Below are 20,297 nucleotides of genomic sequence, written 5' to 3' on the forward strand. Positions count from 1 at the left end.
AAACGCTTGGATTAGGGTTAAAAACTCGGATCCCGACCGCGAGTCGACTCCTGTAAGTCGCGAGTCGACTCGACCTCGAGTCGACTCCTCTAGTGCTGTCATTGACCTCGAGTCGACTCCCGACTATATGTGAGTCGACTCCCCCTATGCTGCAATCGACCACGAGTCGACTCCCGTCAATGTGCGAGTCGATTCCCCCGTATGAGTCGACTCTGAAACTTACTCGAGTCGTCTCGAACTCTGGCACGCACCTAAAAATCATGCTATCTTCGTACCAAAAGAGGGACAATCACTAAGTTATGATCTGATTTGATGATCATAGATGAGAAACTCTATTTTTAGCACAATCTAATCATCAAAATCAATGAACTAGAAGAGAACATCCCTAGGATGGATCAATCACTCCTAATCCTCTCCTTAGCACACTAAATCTCTCTTCACTCAAGGGTTTTGTGAAGATATCAGCTAATTGATCATCTGTGCAAACAAATTGAAGTGTCACATCACTATTCAGTACATGATCTCTTATGAAGTGATGTCTTATCTCAATATGTTTGGTTCTTGAATGCTGAATTGAATTTTTAGTTAGATTAATGGCAATTGTATTATCACAATTAATGGAAATTTTATCTTGTTTAATGCCATAATCTTTCAATTGTTGTTTGATCCACATGATTTGAGCACAACAACTCCCGGCAGCTACATACTCAGCTTCAGCAGTAGATAATGCAACCGAGTTTTGTTTCTTGCTAAACCATGAGATTAAGTTTTCTCCTAGGAATTGACATGACCCGCTGGTGCTTTTTCTATCAAGTTTACATCCAGCAAAGTCTGAATCTGTGTATCCTATTAAGTTCAGGCTAGATTCTTTAGAATACCATAGACCTATATTTTTTGTTCCTATTAGGTATTTAAAGATTCTCTTGACTGCAATTAGATGAGATTTCTTAGGATTAGACTGATATCTAGCACACATGCATACACTAAACATGATATCAGGTCTACTTGCAGTGAGATACAATAAAGATCCTATCATACCTCTATATAACTTTTGATCTACAGATTTACCTGATTCATCTTGGTCTAATTTGCATGATGAGCTCATGGGTGTGCTGATTGACTTGTTTCCCTCCATATCAAACTTCTTAAGCATCTCCTTGATGTATTTGGCTTGATTGATGAAAATGCCTTCTTTAGATTGTTTGATTTGAAGCCCGAGAAAATAGTTCAGCTCTCCCATCATGCTCATCTCAAACTCACTCTGCATCAAGTCAGCAAATTCCTCGCAGAGGCGATTGTTAGTAGCACCGAAAATAATATCATCAACATAAATCTGCACTAATAATATATCTTTGTTTTTCTTCTTTAGAAACAATGTTGTGTCTACATTTCCCCTAGAGAACTCATGTTCTAGTAAGAATTTGCTAAGCCTTTCATACCATGCTCTAGGTGCTTGTTTCAAACCATAAAGTGCTTTGTTCAGTTTATACACATGATTAGGGTATTGATGATTTTCAAAACCAGGAGGCTGTTCTACATACACCTCCTCATTAATATACCCATTTAAAAATGCACTTTTTACATCCATTTGAAATAATTTGAAATCCTTAGAGCATGCAAATGCTAATAATAATCTAATTGCCTCAAGTCTAGCTACAGGAGCAAAGGTTTCATCAAAATCTATACCTTCTTCTTGATTATATCCCTTTGCTACTAGTCTAGCCTTATTCCTTATTACAATTCCATTTTCATCAAGTTTGTTTTTATATATCCATTTGGTACCTATAATTGAATATTCAGAAGGTCGTTCAACTAGATTCCATACCTTGTTTCTAGTAAATTGGTTTAATTCCTCTTGCATTGCATTAATCCAATTTACATCTTTTTCAGCTTCTTCTATGTGTTTGGGCTCAAAATGTGAGACAAAAGCTAGATGATTATTTAAGTTCCTAAGGGAAGCTCTAGTCCTAACAGGTTGAGATGGATCATCTAAAATTAATTCCTTAGGATGCCCGTGAGCAAACCTCTAAGCCTTAGTCAGCCCATGATCCACCATAGCCTCTTGGCTTGATGATGCATTTCCAATTAATTTTTGTTCATCATCTTGTAATGTCATCTCATCAATCTTTTCTTCAAGAATTTCAGCATCATCATCAAGATTAACTCTCTTGCTAGAAGAGATATAACTAGAATCATCAAAAACAACATGTATGGATTCTTCTATAACTAGGGTTCTTTTATTAAAGACTCTATAGGCTTTACTAGTTGTAGAGTACCCCAAGAATATACCCTCATCAGATTTAGAGTCAAATTTTCCTAGATTATCTTTTCCATTATTATAAACAAAACACCTACATCCAAAGACATGAAAATAGTTCACTTTTGGTTTTCTGTTTTTCCAAAGTTCATAAGGTGTTTTCTTTATAATGGGTCTCAATAAAACTCTATTTAATATATGACATGAGGTATTGATGGCTTCTCCCCAAAAGTACTTAGGGAGGTTACTTTCACATAACATGGTTCTAGCCATTTCCTCTAGAGTTCTATTTTTCCTTTCCACAACTCCATTTTGTTGTGGTGTCCTAGGTGCAGAAAAATTATGAGTTATCCCCTTTTTACTACAAAACTCATCAAATAAATAATTTTCAAATTCGGTTCCATGGTCACTTCTAATAGCTATGACTGAAGTATCTCTAGCATTTGTTACTTCCTTATGAAATTTCTTAAAAACTGAAAATGCTTGATCCTTATGAGCTAAGAACATGACCCAAGTGTATCTAGAATAATCATCTACAATAACTAGATCATATTTATTTCCACCTAGACTTGTGGTTCTAGTTGGTCCGAATAGATCCATGTGTAGTAGTTCTAGAGGTCTAGAGGTAGAGACACAAGTTATAGATTTAAAGGAGTTCCTTGATTGTTTGCCAAATTGACATGCTTCACATATTTTATTCTTTTCAAACTTTAGTTTTGGCAAACCTATCATGGAATCTCTTTTAACTAGTTTTGATATTGTGTCCATGCTTGCATGACCTAACTTACGGTGCCATAACCAACTAGCATCATTATCCTTAGTTTCATTAACAACTAAACATGGGTTATGTTTGGCAAGATCCTCAAGGTCTACAACATACACATTCCCACGTCTTATTCCTTTAAAAACTAAACTATTGTCACTTGAGTTGGTTATGATGCATAGTGATGGTATGAACAAAACATCAAAACCTCTATCACACAATTGACTAATGCTAAGTAAATTATGCTTAAGACCATCAACATATCGAACATTATCAATAAAGGTTGAAGGGGTAATTTGTACTTTACCTATACCAATGATGTGACCTTGGTTATTGTCTCCAAACGTCACAGTACCTCCCTTCTTAGCTTCAAGGGTGAAGAATTGATCCTTGTCACCCGTCATGTGTCTTGAGCAGCCACTATCCAAGTACCAACAATTTTTGTTGTCCTTGGCTGCAAGACACTCCTACACAAGCAAATCATACAGTTTTAGGTACCCAAGTTTTCTTGGGTCCTTCATGGTTAGTAATGTTGGTTCCTTTTGGAACCCAAACTCTTTTAATTTTTCTTTTGGTTTTTCCTTTTCTATAATCACATACATTTGCTTTGTGTCCTAATGTTCCACAGCAAAAACATGTTATTTTCTTAGTTTTGTTTTCTCCTGCTTTAACAAAGAAATTACTAAGAAGTTTTTGCCTATTGTTAGGTTTATACCCTAAACCAGCTCTATTGAATACAGCTCGTTGACTATTAAGTATCATCTCTAATTTTTCTGAGCTATATGTAAATTGTTCTACAAAAGGCTTGTATTTTTCAAGTTCTAGTGTCAATTTTTGTTTTTCTGTTTTTAGATCATTTAGTTCTTTTGTGAGACTCTCATTTAAGATATGTTTATTGTTTTTAAGTTCTAATATTTCTTTGTTCAGCCTTTCATTATCTTTAGTTAAGGTATTATTCTTTTGTATCAAGATTTGGTTGCTTGTCTTAAGTTCTGCATTTTCTTTAATAAGAACATCTTTATCCTTAACTAATGTATCATACTTACGGAGATGAGTTTGGTTAGTTACTTTTAATTCTTTGTTTTTAAGGTTTATTGTCTTATATTCATCCATTAATTCATTGAAAGCATCATATAATTCATCGAAAGTAAAATCTAAATGTGTTCCGGATATTACCTCATTGTCGTTAGCCATAAAACAAATGTTGGCCTTTTCTTCTTGTTCCTCATCCGATGATGATGAAGATGTATCGGAGTCCGATAGGGTGGAGACGAGGACTTTCTTTTTCTTGTGCTTGCTCCCCTTCTTCAGCAAAGGACACTCAGCTCTGAAGTGCCCCGGCTTCTTACACTCATAACAACCGATCTCCTCATTTTCCCTTTTCTTACCTTTATCCTTGTAATAGGAACTTGAGGGGCCTCTCCTTTGATGTGAGGATTTCTTCCGGTTGATGAATCTTCTGAATTTTCTTACAAGGAGAGCCTCATCATCATCTCCCTCATTATCTTCCTCTTCACTGCTACTGCTGCAAGACAAGTCTTTGTTAGTAGAAACCGATTTCAATGCTATTACATTTTTCTTGTGAGAGGACTCCTCTTCATTGTGTTGTTTCATGGTGAGCTCGTGCGTCATTAGAGATCCAAGAAGCTCCTCAAGTGGAAGCTTGTTCAAGTCCTTGGCTTCTTGGATTGCTGTCACTTTGGCTTCCCAAGACCTTGGTAGACAGCGAAGAATCTTCCTGACAAGCTCACTGTTAGTATAATTTTTGCCAAGGCTTTTTAGGCCATTGACAATGTCAGTAAATCTAGTGAACATGCAAGTGATTGTTTCATTAGAATCCATCTTAAATAGTTCATACTTGTGAACCAATATATTTATTTTGGATTCTTTGACTTGATTCGTGCCCTCATGGGTCACTTCAAGTCTATCCCAAATCTCTTTTGCAGAATTGCAAGTAGAGACCCTACTGAATTCATTTCTATCCAATGCACAGTAAAGCACATTCATTGCTTTGGCATTGAGTTGTGCCTTCCTAAAGTCATTGTCATCCCAATCTTTTTCAAGTTTGGGTACAGTGACACCCTCTACATAGATGGACGGGATGTATGGTCCATTTAATATAATGGTCCACATCTCATAGTCTTGGGCTTGAATAAATATTCTCATCCTAGCCTTCCAATATGAGTAGTCGGATCCATTAAAGAATGGGGGTCTTTGGGTAGACTGGCCCTCAATGTGGGAAGATCCAAATGGGGTTGTCATTTTGATCTTTTACTCTTTGGGTAAAAGAGTTCCGGCTCTGATACCACTTGTTGCCCAGATAGACAACCCAAGAGGGGGGGGGTGAATTGGGTTTTAAAATAATTTTGACAATTAAATGGTTTGTGAGATACTAATTAATCCTTTTTGCAAGTTGATTAATTAGATGCTATGTGCAGTGAATGAAACGAAAGTAAGAGAGACAAATGCAATCACAAACACAATGATTTTATAGTGGTTCGGAGCTAACCCTTGCTCCTACGTCCACTCCCCAAGCCTCACTTGGGAATTCACTATAACCCCTCGGATTACAGCCGGTTGTTTTACAAGCTCACAACCCAACTTGTTGTTTTACGAGGTCACAACGAACTCGGTCGGTTTTTCCAGGCTCACCGACTAGAACCACCCCGATTGTTTTCCCGGGATCACAATCGAACCCTTACACCGTTGGTTTCAACCTAGGCTCACCAACAAACCTATATACCCTTGATTCAATCCCCTGATTGAATCAAGTAAGACCAAATGGAAAGAACAAAGACAAACAGAAAAATAGAGCTTCTAAAAAGCAGATATACAGCGATATAAATAAGAGAAAGTTAAGAGCCCTCAAACACGTTTGAGTTGGAGTAGAGAAGGGCTTCTTGAACTTTGGGTCTCCTCTTGAATGTCTGGAAGACTTGAAGGCAGGAGGAGACTTCTTTTTATGCTGGGAAGAGTTGGTTGAATGGAGTTAATGGCGCTCTTCCTTCTTTTCCGTTGAAAATCAGTTTGCAGATGAAGGATTCTTGTTTTCTTTGAGTGAAATGTTACTTCTCTACTTTGCTACAGTCCTCTATGGCTATTTAAGCCATTCCCCACGGAAACTAGCCGTTAGACTCACTTTACTAGCCGTTCTGCACACTCTGCACATCCTGACAATGTGTCCGTTGGGGTCGGAGTCGACTCGCGCGATCTGGAGTCGACTTGGCTGTAGCAGGAGTCGACTCATGCTTTTCTGGAGTCGGCTCGGCAACTGTTCCGGATTTGAATTAAAGTGAGCTTCTCGACTGGGAGTCGACTCGCCTTAACCCGGAGTCGACTCGCCAAAACCCGGAGCTGACCTGGCAATGTTGGAGTCGGCTCATCCCATGGAATCCATAGAGCTATTCTTCAACTTGGCTCACTCGAGTCGACTCGGAAATTCTGGGAGTCAACTCGGCGCTCAGAGCCCGAACTCCCGATCTTCTGTCTTTTGGCTCGTGCAGTCTTGGAGTCGACTCGAACTGTTCCGGAGTCGACTCGGCTCTCAGTATCCGAGAAACAGCTTTCTGTCTTTTTGGAGTAGCGCTGCCTTGGAGTCGACTCGAACTGTCTTGGAGTCGACTCGCGTCTCAGAGACAGCAATTCTGTCTTCTGTCTTTTTGGGGTCGCGCTGTCTCGGAGTCGACTCGGGCTTTGCGGGAGTCGACTCGGATCTCAGTGTCCGAAAACTGCTCTCTGACTTTTGCCTTGTATAGCACTGAGAGTCGACTCTCGCTTTCTTTGGAGTCGACCTGCCAACCATCGGAGTCGACTCGCGTTTCTCAGGAGTCGACTCGGCTCTCAGGGTCGAGAATTGCTCTCTGACTTTTTGTCTGTAACTCCCTGGAGTCGACTCATACTACTCAGGAGTCGACTCGGCAAACATCAGAGTCGACTCGCGCTCTTCAGGAGTCGACTCGCCGACAGGTTTTGAATTGAGTCTTTCTGTTCATCTGTCTGTTCTCAGTCGGAGTCGACTCATAACGTTCCGGAGTCGACTCGAGCCTGTGCCAGTGCTTCTGATACACCTGGAGTCGACTCGTAATATCCCGGAGTCGACTCGAGTCTCAGACTTTGGTTCAACTTGACTTCTTAACTTATCCAAAATATCTTGAACCAAGTCTAGACGCACTTAACCATAAATTTATAAGATTTTCACTGAAACACTAGATTGAATTCATTAGTAAACATAAGATATACTCAAATGCTTTGATCTCATCAAAATCAAATAGGGTTATGATCAATCACTCCACAATGATAATTAGTTTATTGAATATGATTGTTATATCTGTTTTATACTTAGTCAAACGGAGTAGGCATGTTTTATACTTAGCAAATCTTTTTTTATATATATGATGTATTAGTTTATGAAATTTGAAATAGGACTGTGTAAATTATGAATTTGTTTCATATGTATGTACTCTCAGCACGACTATAATCTGGCCTCATCAATGCGATTATTTGTTGGCTCTGTTGACCTGTAATTTAAAAAACTAGTTTCGATACCGAACCACTGGTGAATAGAATAGTGGTATTTGGAGTTTGGACATTGAACTATCGATGGTTAAGAATAGTGATATTTGACACTTTCTGCATTTTGATCTATGCTACTGGGTTACGTGACCATACCCTGATGTTGGGGTTTCTAGTATCAGTTTATAAAAATAATAGTAAACTTTAAAAGAGAATATGTATTATTTAAAAATTAATTTATTTCTAGTCAATATCTTATTCTTTAACTAATTATTTATTTGGCTTGCTTAGATCTTACTTTGGGGTATTATATAGCTTATTGGGCTAGTATAATTTATTATATTTTTTCTCTATTGTTTAGATCCAGATTCATCATTGCTTAGGACTTGAGAGAGCGCACTAAATTCTGAAGATATTCTCATGTTTTTTAGAATTCTAATCAGACTATTTAGACTAGTTAGAATATTTTATTTGATTTGAATAAATAATTAAGTATATGATAAGTTATATCACTTCAGAATAATTGGTCATAAAAATTATTTGTACAAAATTTTGATTAAACTAATTTTTAAGAATTATTATTTTGATATGATATATAGCCGACTATATATGCTTGTACGGTCGTCGTGCAACTGTTAAGCTTTGGCTCGGGGGCGCTGCCCCACCCGCTCTTTTCGGGGACGGAGCGAGGACGGGAACGGGCAGCACGCGCTTGACCTGAAGTCGAGAAGGCTAGATGAGTTGTGGCCGTTCGTAACAGCGGGCCGGGAGGATGGGGGGCGATGATCCGCGCATAAACCCGACGGCGGGGGGCCGCCGAGCCTGGCGGGACTGGGTGGCCGGGCAGGGAGGAGAGGGACGTGCTGAGGGACAAGGGGGAAGGAGTATCACGAGGCTTTGAAGATTAGTGGGTGGGGAGGGGAGATGGAGTTTTTTGAGGCGGGTAGCCATGTTTTTTTTCTCAACAAGCCAGGGTCTGACAAGGCTTTGGACCTGTTTTCTTTTTTGGAGCTGGTGGAGCGGCGGGTAGCCTTCATCAAGCGTGAGTAGGGGGTGGAATCCAGATGAAGACGACGAAAACTGTGTTTGTTATCTGAAAAAGAAGAAAACAGACACCCTCGGCTTGTTGAAAAAATAATGATTTACTGCCAAAAAATAAATAAAAAGTTTCTTATAAATATAAAAATTTTAGAAATATCGAAATTTTCTAAATATTTATCTGTATGTGAAAAAATAAAATCTTTTTAGATAATTTTTCATAGTGGCTCGACCTAGCTTGATTTAAAATCAAATTAATTTTAAATTTATTTTATTTTTTCTGATTCTCTGGTTATTATTTGAGATTCGCTTATATTTCTATGGATTCTTCTTTTAGTATAACCTCTCTTGTACGATTCTCTGGAGAGAAGGATGCCTTGTGATTTTTTCTGTACTCTCTTTAGTAGGCGTAGCTCACATTTTAGATTAATCATATTAAATCTTAGCGTATACCATGCTAACTTTATCTTCGATTATTTTTTATTATTTTATTTAGATATTCCTAAGATGGTAAAAATAACTCTGCGTCGTTGATTTCCAGACAAAAATCCAAGCACACTTAAATATGTTCTACAATTCTAAGGAGTCCAGGTAGGTTCTCATTATGCCCTTACTTCAACCTAGAATTCTCACATTCCCAATATAAGCAGTGTTGTTAGTTGAGGGTGGAACTTAAAAAAACAAAAAGCCCGAGATTATTTTTTTTTTGATTTATAGTTTTGGACCTGAGCTCTACTTGATAGCTGAACTAAAATTGAGCTCAAATTATCCCAAGTCAAGTAGGCAAACTTAGCCTGCTTACACCTCTAAATATTGCCACTAGAATATAATCCACATAATATTAGTATAAAACATGACACATCATTTAATAACTCCTGATTTAAATTAGGACTTATAATCTATAATCTAATCCTGTTGTAATCATCCCTTTGCAGTTTAGATATTTTAAATCATGATATAGCTATCACATGGCTCAATCAAATTTAGATGGCTTGCATTTTATATTGATAACTCAAAGAGCACCATTCATTGTATCATATCTGCATAGGCAGGAATAGTCTCATAGTTGGAACATAGTATTAAGTAAGGACGGCAAAGAAAAGGAATGATCATATTAATCTTTGCATGGGCTGGATTTGAGAAGGAATATTCAAAATTGGATAATAAAAGTTTTGACTGAGTTTTAAATAAGTCAAAAACTCCTTTTAATGAAAGATTGAATGACATGGCTTTGATTGAATGAATTCCATATGGTATATAAGATAACATGCTATGTATTTGGCGTATGCCATGTAAGTAGGGGTGCAAATGGGTCGGATTGGGTCGGGTCCTGGGTGACCCCGATCCGACCCGATTTTTTGTTCGGGTCCTAATTTTGGATCCAGACCCGATCCGGTTGAAGATCAGGTCGGGTCGGGTCGGATCCGAGTCGGGTTCGGATCGGGTCCGGATCCGAGTCGGGTCGGATTCGGGTCTGAATTGGATCCAATTTTTTTTATGCTTATGGGAAAGAATTTGGACAAATCTAATTTGGTCATATCATAATTATGAGGTGCTGGACTACTGGATGACCCATGACTTGAAAGACTTGCAGTTGACCTCCAGTCAGAACAGAGGGTACCCCTGACTTACTAAGTAAGTCGGTCTACAAGCCAAATTTCATATCACACTATTTTTTGTCCATATGACTGATTGGATGGAACTTGGTGTCTCCCAGCTCCCCTCTCACGAGGACTAAAAAAATCCCAGACCTTCTTCCAAAATCCAATTCCATTGCAGAAAACTGGCACATGGCATAGAAATAACCAGTGATTCTTAATACTAGCTTTTTATTTCATCTAGGAACCAAGTCAGGAATATGGATTGAAGACGTCTGACCGTATGTTAGGTCCGCTAACGATCAGGATTGTGCATGGTGTTTATTGCTGTGGCTCCACCGCTAACGCTGGCCAATTGCCAACGCCACGTGCCAGTCATGACCGAGCATGTCAACGAAGATACACCGTATCTGCATGTTTATTGTTCTAGAAGATTTCCCAAGATATCGCATGCCAAAGAGAGCATCGCTTGCCAAAAAAACATTGGATATCAAAATATTAATCGCCATGCATCCCCTCGTATCTGGCGACTTTATCGCCCATCTTATTTTTAGACAAGAGACTGATACTAATCCGCCAAGGGAAGTCCCATCCATCTCATCTCTCGCCCTCTTGCGGTCTCCACCGATCGAGATCTTCCAACCCAAGCAATGGATCCTAGCGGGGGCGAAATCGCAGTGGAAATCCTCCCCTTCATCCGAACCTACAAGGACGGCCGCGTCGAACGCCTTCTCCCCACCGACTTCGTACCTCCCTCACTCGATCCCACCAGCGGCCTCACCTCCAAGGACGTCATGATCGATCGCGAGACCAACGTATCCGCCCGCCTCTACCTCCCCGACCTCGCCTCCCTCCACCCTTCTCAGAAGCTCCCCATCCTCGTCTATTTCCACGGCGGCGGCTTCTGCATCGGGAGCCCCTTCTGGACCCAGTACCACAACCATCTTAACTCCCTCGTCGCCAGAGCCAATGTGGTCGCCGTGTCGGTCGACTACCGGCTGGCGCCGGAAAACCCCATCCCGGCGGCCTACGAGGACTCGTGGCGCGCGCTCCAATGGGTGGTGTCCCACTCAGAGGGGGCCGGGCCCGAGCCCTGGCTCGCCGAGCACGGGGACTTTTCGCGCGTGTTCTTGGCCGGCGACAGCGCCGGCGCCAACATCGTCCACAACATTGTGATGGGGGCGAAGGCGAGGATCGAGGGGGTGGTGCTGTTGCACCCGTTCTTCTGGGGATCGGAGCGGATGGGGTGCGAGAAGAACCGAGACGACAAGCCGTTGCTTGACCCGGTGACAACGGACCTTATGTGGTCGCTCGTGTGCCCGGGCGCGGCCGGGAGCGACGACCCGCGGTTGAACCCGATGGCGAAAGGGGCGCCGAGCCTGGCGGGGCTGGGATGCGGGCGGGTGCTGGTGGTCGTGGCGGAGAGGGATCTGTTGAGGGATAGGGGGAGAGCGTATTACGAGGCTTTGAAGGGGAGTGGGTGGGGAGGGATGGTGGAGCTGTTTGAGACGAAAGGCGAGGATCACGTCTTCCATCTGTTCGAGCCTGCGTGTGAGAAGGCTTTGGAGTTGTTCCAGCGTTTGGCTGGTTTCATCAGGGGTGAGTAGTGGAAGGTGCTGATATATGCTTGGATGATGATCAGTTAAAAGAGGTGCCTTCTGCAAGGAATAAAAGCAAATATCCTACGCTTATTTCTAATAAGTAATAACATGATCATCTCTTAATTATCTTTATTGCTTATTATTATATTAAATTTATTTCATATACTTTTTTATCTAAGTAGTTTTTAACCATTTATTTATTAATTTTGAGAGGGAGGGGCTGCTTTTCAATCATCTGGTTTAGATTTTTGAGAGTACAAATCCAAAAATAGAATATAGAAACTTTTATCGTCAAAAAGAGGGTTGTGACAACCAGAGAGAGAGAGTGAGAAAATTTTTTGGATAGGAATAGCTCATACCATGTCAGGCAAAAATTACCACCATATAAAATAATAAAAGAAAGCAAAGAAGCCGAATCTGGACGCCGCCCTTCGATGCTGGGTCAAGAGCCCTTCAAGCCCTCCGATGCCACATGATCTATCCTTATCTCGACGCAAATACCTTCTCCTACCGCTACCACCAACTCCTCGCCAACCCTGCGCTCAAAGCCACCTTTTTCGTCCTCTCCTGCTTCCTGCCACTCTACCTCGCCGAGATTAAGACCGCTCACGTCGACTCCGCCACAGGCCTCTGCCTCACATTCTCTGATCTCCACTGATCCAACCTCGCTGGCACCCTCCACCATGCCTCGGCATCCAGAAGAAGAGACTCCATAATCTACCCTGCTATCGTCCTCAGCTTCCTCACCGCAGGCACGGTCATCACCATTGCTAACCACCTTCACATCGCTGCCGAAGTCACCAGGCAAGCCCACGACTTCAGTGCCAAGCTCGCTATCGCCTCCCCAGGGGAGGGCCACAAGACCATCACCACCGACCTCCCCACCATAATTGTAATACCTGGGCCCAAAAATCAACTGGGCCCAATTACTTCTGTTTGCGCCCATATTTGAACATTGGGCCGTGACATCTAATAGGCTAATCGGGCCCATGGTTGGCAGCCCGTTTGATGGCTGCCACCTCCGGCTTTATGCATGGATTTGACTAGGGCCAGGTGGGGATCAGAGGAAGGCCCAGGTGTTAGGTACTTCACAGGGGAAAGCTGGGGGTGACACCTCACCCTAGCTAAAAGAGCCTTACCGCTCTCCTTCCTCCCCAAGGACTTTCTAGGACGATGGCTGAAACACCGGAGCAGGAGGCACCGCAGTTCATCCCCGGAAGCTAGGTAAGCCCCCCCTGCTTTCTCTCCCCCGGATTCATTCGGGACAACAAAGAAACAAAGAAAGAAGGGAGGAAGGGGACTGCTGGCAGGCCGAGGGCCACCGGCGACGGCCACCGGCTTCGGCCGCGATCCCCGTCGGCGCGGGCGTCGGCTGCTGGCAGGCCAAGGGCGCGGCCGTGGGCTCAGCCGCAGGCACGGCTGAGGACGCCGCGAGTCCGGCCGTGGCCCGGACCTCCCAAACTCCCCTTCTTCCTTCACAAGAGAAGAATAGAGAGAGGAAGAGAGACGGTTTGGGAGCGAGAGAGAGAGAATACGGGAGGTTGGTGAAGGGAGGTTGAAGAAAAGAAGAAGAATGAAAGAAAGAAAGGAAGAAGAAAAAGAAGAGAGGAAGAGGGGACTCATCCTCGTCGTCGTGTGCGGCGGCCGCCGGCTTCGGCCGCGAGCACCGTCGTCACAGGCTCGGCCGGGGACGCCGCGGGGCCTGGCCGCGGACGCCGCCGGTCATGGCCCGGCCCCCTTCCGCTCGCCGTCCCCCTTTTCCGCTCGCCGTCCTTCCTTCGTCGGAGAAGAGAGGAAGGGGAGATCGGGATGAAAGAGAAGAAGGGAGGAGAAGAAGCTTCGGGAAGGAGAAGAAAAGAAAAAAAAAAGAGAAGAGAAGAAAAGGAAAGGAAAAGGGAAAGAAAAAGAAAAAGAAAAGAAAAAAGAAGGAAAAGAAAAGAAAAAAAAAATAAAATGGGTTTAGCCAAATTTGACTAACCCAAGCCCAATTAGACTGGGCTAAGTCTAAATCCGAGCTCAATCAGATTGGGCTAAGTTTGGACGAGCCTAAACTATAAATTGGGTTAAATCCGAGCTAATTTAAGTTAAATTGAAATGGATCCGAACCCAATTAAGCTGAGTTGGTCTCAGCAGACCTAATTGATTGTGAATCAGGCCCAATTCAAGCCCAATTCAACTGACAGAAGGTCGAATTGACCTTGGGCTAATCCTGACTCAGGCCCAAATGAGCCACATTGACCAAATCAGAAGGCCCAATTGGCTGGACCCAATTATAAACGAGGCCCAATCCTTTAATTAAAAACCCAATCAACCCATGTGGACCCAATCTGGTTTTAAATCGAATCCCAAAGGCTTCAAATTGGACTTGGGCTAAATCCTTGGATGGGATCCAAGCAAGTAAGTTCATAGTATGATGAACTAAAAAATTTTATAATAAATGAATGGGGAATAATGAAATCTCTATGATGTTGTTTTAGGTGATTAAGGATTTGTCACCCGAACTTGAGAAATTTGGAAAGCGAATTGAGGTAAGTAATCTACTTTAATCTTATTACGGATCATATGAGTACCATGTTTGTTAAGTTTTTAAAGTGTTATTCATGCATGATATGTTATGATGGATAAGTAACTTGCCTGATTTCATAAACTATGGCCATGTATGCACCATGATTATGCTGATATTTTAATCATGCATGCAAGTTAGTATAACGAAATACTATCTAGACAAGAGGCACTATAATGGGCTCAAAGATGCTACTGATTGAATGCAACTGTGCTGGCCTTGCTAGTGGCCGAGAATGACTAAGCTGGCCTTGCTAGTGGCCGATAATGACTAAGCTGGCCCCGCTAGTGGCCGAATGGACTTCGCAGTAGCATCCGAGAGAATGGACCACGGCATGCCGGGGGCACGATTTCATGTGCATGTTTTATGAAAATTCTGTTTGACTGAAAATACTGCTTTGTTTTCCCAGCATACATATTTTGCCATGATAAATTGTGAGTTAATATGCATGTCAGCTTCTCAAACCCTGCATAAACATAGTTATCATTATGTTTGATCCGGTAAGATTAGGTATGATTACTTACTGAGCTGTGTAGCTCATATCCATTATTTACATTTTTTTTCAGATCCTCACCATTGAAAGCTGCCAGAGACACTTTAATTTTGTATCGGGGCTTCTTTCTTTTGGGGTAAAGCAAGTATACTTTTGTGTACATAAACTACATAGAAGCTCTATATTTGGGTACTGACCAGCATGTTGTACTAAGAATGCTTTCATATGAAAAGATTTGGTTGGTTTGACTACCCTGTTACCCATGTATGAGGCTGCGTGCTATTGTGGGCGGTAGTCGGCAATAGCACGGCCGTATCACGGATCCGGATCCGGGGCGTGACATTCTTATGGTATCAGAGCAATAGGTTAATCATGAGTAAAAATTTCAAATTTTAATAAGGGCAGGGGTAGTTAAATCTCATTTAGTGAAATTCCGTATAATTGAAAAGAAAGAAAAGATTTTATTGGTTGCATCATCGGTCAGTCACGAAAATTGCTTGACATAAATATTTTGATAGATGACAATGAGCAACAAAAAGAAAGAAGTTAAGGCTAATACAAAATCATTCTCGGGGCATGATTATGACAGGTATGGTATTAGAATTCAAAATTTAAGACTACTAAGAATTTTGGTGTTTTGAATCAGAATGCTAGCAAGCCATGCCAAAATAAGAATAAATTATTTTGGAGATTTCTCGATGGAATAATTTGTATTTTGGATTATGATTAAATTAGATTTTGACTGATATTAAGTGGAGTACGAGCCATGGAATGTTAAAGTACATTGTGATTATTTGTGTATCAGTATATAGGTGATTTTGAAAGTTTAACTTGATACTGGGTACTGTGGATAATACTTCTAGTTTGAAGTTAATTATTTTGACGGCAAGATAGGGTTCATTCATAAGTTGTTTAAGGTTTGGACAAGGAAAGGTTTTATATTCTTCGAGAATGAAATTTGTATAATAATTATGCATGGAACTATTATATAAAAAGAAAGTAAATTTGAGAATGAGATTTAAGAGTTCTCCTTTGTTTACTTGGAATGTAAAATATTAGATCTTTTCAAATTACAATGCAAGATTGGTATTTTGATTGGAAGTCATTTAGTAAATTCTGAGATAATTTCCAATCTTGAAGAATATTTTTGGCTCATTTTATACGAATGAAGTTGCTGAAAATGTAAAATTTGTTTAAAGCATTGTCACCTATTTAGGGGGATCTTATGTTGGGATACCCTTTCTTTGCTCGTTCATGAAAAGGTAAAAGAAGTTCTAGCTAAGTAACATTCGATCAAGATGGAGGAAAGATTTGAAGTGCAAATACACATGAGGGATTAAATAGTTCTATTGGTAAACAAATAGTATGGCGATCAAAAGTTATTAATGAATTCAAAAACAAAAAATGATGTTTTGAATCAGAGTGCGCAACGAAAACATAGTGGGCAGAATTAGTTCTCTAAGTTGGTCTGAAGTATTATTCCATTGATTCGGAAAGTTGTAATAATAAAAGATTTGATCTGTTTTCTTGTGTAGTAGAATTTTTCTTGATAAATAAAAAGAAGAATGTTTGGATTTTTGGATATCACTGTGCTTATCTTAGGTTCTTCAATTTTATGTCGTGCCAAGAAATTCTTAGCATCTTTTGACATGAATTTATGGATCATCGATTTTGATCTTGGATCTAGAATATGTTGGTATGGACCTCCTCCCTCCTAAATTCGAAGCTTGAATTTTTAAATTAATATCCATCCTTTATCCGATTGAAAGAAATTGAGGAAGTCAATTGACTTTGATGAATATCTATCAAGGGTGGATTGAAGTTGTTTATGATCTAATCTTGTGATAGATCGGATAATCGAGAGCAGTTGATATCTTGACAAAAAAAAAATCGATGTTCTTATTCAAAATTGAGATGTAGATTTTTGTGTATAAATTTAGATCACCTATCAAAAGAAACAAATCTGAAAATGTTAGACCTTATTCTTTTGATAAGATCTAATGATGAAACTGTATTGATGAATATAATTATTGAAAAATTTGAATTAGAATTCTAATGGAGAAAAGTGTTGTTGATTCTCTGAATAATCTGGAGATAGCTATATAATTTCACTAGTGAGTTTTTCTATTGTTGGCAATTTCTGGGAGATTTTGAGCATCTTAAATTTAGTATTAACGGATTGATGGTTCCTTGATTGGGCTTAGACCTGGAATGGCCCCTACACCTAGCTATGACATTTTCAATCTATCTCTTCGAAAAGGGTTTGAGGTTTTGCTAGGATAAAGGTTGATCATTAAATTGTAGGCAAGGTTAAGAGAAGAAAAAGGATAATAGATTATGAAAAGTATTTGATGCTAATGGTCTCACCTATTTCTGTTAAGCCGATTACGATCTTTGTGTAGATTTAATCGAGAGCAATTAATTTCTTGGGCCAAGGATTATAGCATTTAAAATCTAAAGTGGGAAGATTAGTCTTCTTTTGGAAGAGATCAAAAGAACTCCTATATCATATATGGAAGTTTTGAGATGCCATGATTTTGCCAAAATCTTATGAGCAAGCATTTTAAGAGGGAGACTAACTGAGATCTCGAGGATGACTCGATGTTGAATACTTTTAAAGCCTGAACCTTAAGGTATGACTAATTTTGAGGACGAAATTTATTTAAGGAGGGAAGAATGTAATACCTGGGCCCAAAAATCAACTGGGCCCAATTACTTCTTTTTGCGCCCATATTTGAACATTGGGCCATGACATCTAATAGGCTAATCGGGCCCATGGTTGTCAGCCCGTTTGATGGCTGCCACCTCCTGCTTTATGCATGGATTTGACTAGGGCCAGGTGGGGATCAGAGGAAGGCTCAGGTGTTAGGTCCTTCACAGGGGAAAGCTGGGGGTGACACCTCACCCTAGCTAAAAGAGCCTTACCGCTCTCCTTCCTCCCCAAGGACTTTCTAGGACGATGGCTGAAATACCGGAGCAGGAGGCACCGCAGTTCATCCCCGGAAGCTAGGTAAGCCCCCTGCCTTCTCTCCCCCGGATTCATTCGGGACAACAAAGAAACAAAGAAAGAAGGGAGGAAGGGGACTGCTGGCAGGCCGAGGGCCACCGGCTTCGGCCGCGATCCCCGTCGGTGCGGGCGTCGGCTGCTGGCAGGCCAAGGGCGCGGCCGTGGGCTCAGCCGCAGGCACGGCTGAGGACGCCGCGAGTCCGGCCGTGGCCCAGACCTCCCAAACTCCCCTTCTTCCTTCACAAGAGAAGAATAGAGAGAGGAAGAGAGAGGGTTTGGGAGCGAGAGAGAGAATATGGGAGGTTGGTGAAGGGAGGTTGAAGAAAAGAAGAAGAATGAAAGAAAGAAAGGAAGAAGAAAAAGAAGAGAGGAAGAGGGGACTCATCCTCGTCGTCGTGTGCGGCGGCCGCCGGCTTCGGCCGCGAGCATCGTCGTCACAGGCTCGGCCGGGGACGCCACGGGGCCTGGCCGCGGACGCCGCCGGTCATGGCCCGGCCCCCTTCCGCTCGCCGTCCCCCTTTCCGCTCGCCGTCCTCCCTTTGTCGGAGAAGAGAGGAAGGAGGGATCGGGATGAAAGAGAAGAAGGGAGGAGAAGAAGCTTCGGGAAGGAGAAGAAAAGAAAAAAAAAAAGAGAAGAGAAGAAAAGGAAAGTAAAAGGGAAAGAAAAAGAAAAAGAAAAGAAAAAGAAGGAAAAGAGAAGAAAAAAAAATGAAATGGGTTTAGCCAAATTTGACTAACCCAAGCCCAATTAGACTGGGCTAAGTCTAAATCCGAGCTCAATTAGATTGGGCTAAGTTTGGACGAGCCTAAACTATAAATTGGGTTAAATAAATCCGAGCTAATTTAAGTTAAATTGAAATGGGTCCGAACCCAATTAAGCTGAGTTGGTCTCAGCAGACCTAATTGATTGTGAATCAGGCCCAATTCAAGCCCAATTCAACTGACAGAAGGTCGAATTGACCTTGGGCTAATCCTGACTCAGGCCCAAATGAGCCATATTGACCAAATCAGAGGGCCCAATTGGCTGGACCCAATTATAAACGAGGCCCAATCCTTTAATTAAAAATCCAATCAACCCATGTGGACCCAATCTGGTTTTAAATTGAACCCCAAAGGCTTCAAATTGGACTTGGGCTAAATCCTTGGATGGGATCCAAGCAAGTAAGTTCATAGTATGATGAACTAAGAAATTTTATAATAAATGAATGGGGAATAATGAAATCTCTATGATGTTGTTTTGGGTGATTAAGGATTTGTCACCCGAACTTGAGAAATTTGGAAAGCGAATTGAGGTACGTAATCTACTTTAATCTTATTACGGATCATATGAGTACTATGTTTGTTAAGTTTTTAAAGTGTTATTCATGCATGATATGTTATGATGGATAAGTAACTTGCCTGATCTCATAAACTATGGCCATGTATGCACCATGATTATGCTGATATTTTAATCATGCATGCAAGTTAGTATGACGAAATACTATCTAGCCAAGAGGCACTATAATGGGCTCAAAGATGCTACTGATCGAATGCAACTGAGCTGGCCTTGCTAGTGGCCGAGAATGACTAAGCTGGCCTTGCTAGTGGCCGATAATGACTAAGCTGGCCCCGCTAGTGGCCGAATGGACTTCGCAGTAGCATCCGAGAGAATGGACCACGGCATGCCGAGGGCACGGTTTCATGTGCATGTTTTATGAAAATTCTGTTTGACTGAAAATACTGCTTTGTTTTTCCAGCATACATATTTTGCCATGATAAATTGTGAGATAATATGCATGTCAGCTTCTCAAACCCTGCATAAACATAGTTATCATTATGTTTGATCCGGTAAGATTAGGTATGATTACTTACTGAGCTGTGTAGCTCATATCCGTTATTTATATTTTTTTTTCAGATCCTCACCACTGAAAGCTGCCAGAGACACTTTAATTTTGTATCAGGGCTTCTTTCTTTTGGAATAAAGCAAGTATACTTTTGTGTACATAAACTACATAGAAGCTCTATATTTGGGTACTGACCAGCATGTTGTACTAAGAATGCTTTCATATGAAAAGATTTGGTTGGTTTGACTACCCTGTTACCCATGTATGAGGCTGCGTGCTATTGTGGGCGGTAGTCGGCAATAGCACGGCCGTGTCACGGATCCGGATCCGGGACGTGACAATAATCACCACCCGCTCAGTGTGGGACGAGTCTGGCATGGGCTAGCTGCTATTGGTAGAGGAGCTGATGGAGTGCTTCTTTTAACCACATCGCCAAACCTTGATTTTATTCTTTTTAGAAAATACTACAATATCCCTCATTATGTTCTAAAAATAATTAAAAAAAATTAAAAAAAGAAGTAAAGAGATAAAAATCAAATAAACTAAAAATAAATAAAAGGATATATCATAATATATAGTCATGGGTAGATATCCTTGAACCTATGGTTAAACAAAATCAAAAGCAAATGAGAGGCTATGACC

At 41.2% G+C, this 20,297-nt stretch overlaps 1 protein-coding gene across 1 annotated transcript; it reads left to right on the forward strand.

Moving 5' to 3' along the window:
* Positions 1 to 10,654: 10,654 nt before the first annotated feature.
* Positions 10,655 to 12,080, forward strand: LOC103718280 (putative carboxylesterase 2). The gene has a single exon (XM_008807021.5). The coding sequence runs from the start codon at positions 10,819 to 10,821 to the stop codon at positions 11,773 to 11,775; it is 957 nt and encodes a 318-aa protein (XP_008805243.2). The 5' UTR covers positions 10,655 to 10,818; the 3' UTR covers positions 11,776 to 12,080.
* Positions 12,081 to 20,297: the final 8,217 nt, after the last annotated feature.

The sequence above is a fragment of the Phoenix dactylifera genome, chromosome 5, assembly GCF_051530095.1.
Source record: "Phoenix dactylifera cultivar Ajwa chromosome 5, Ajwa_hap1_PhDact_Kaust_v1.1, whole genome shotgun sequence".
Lineage (NCBI taxonomy): Eukaryota > Viridiplantae > Streptophyta > Magnoliopsida > Arecales > Arecaceae > Phoenix > Phoenix dactylifera.

Coding starts and splice junctions, on each gene's coding strand:
- LOC103718280 (XM_008807021.5), top strand. CDS start 10,819: ATGGATCCTAGCGGGGGCGAAATCGCAGTGGAAATCCTCCCCTTCATC.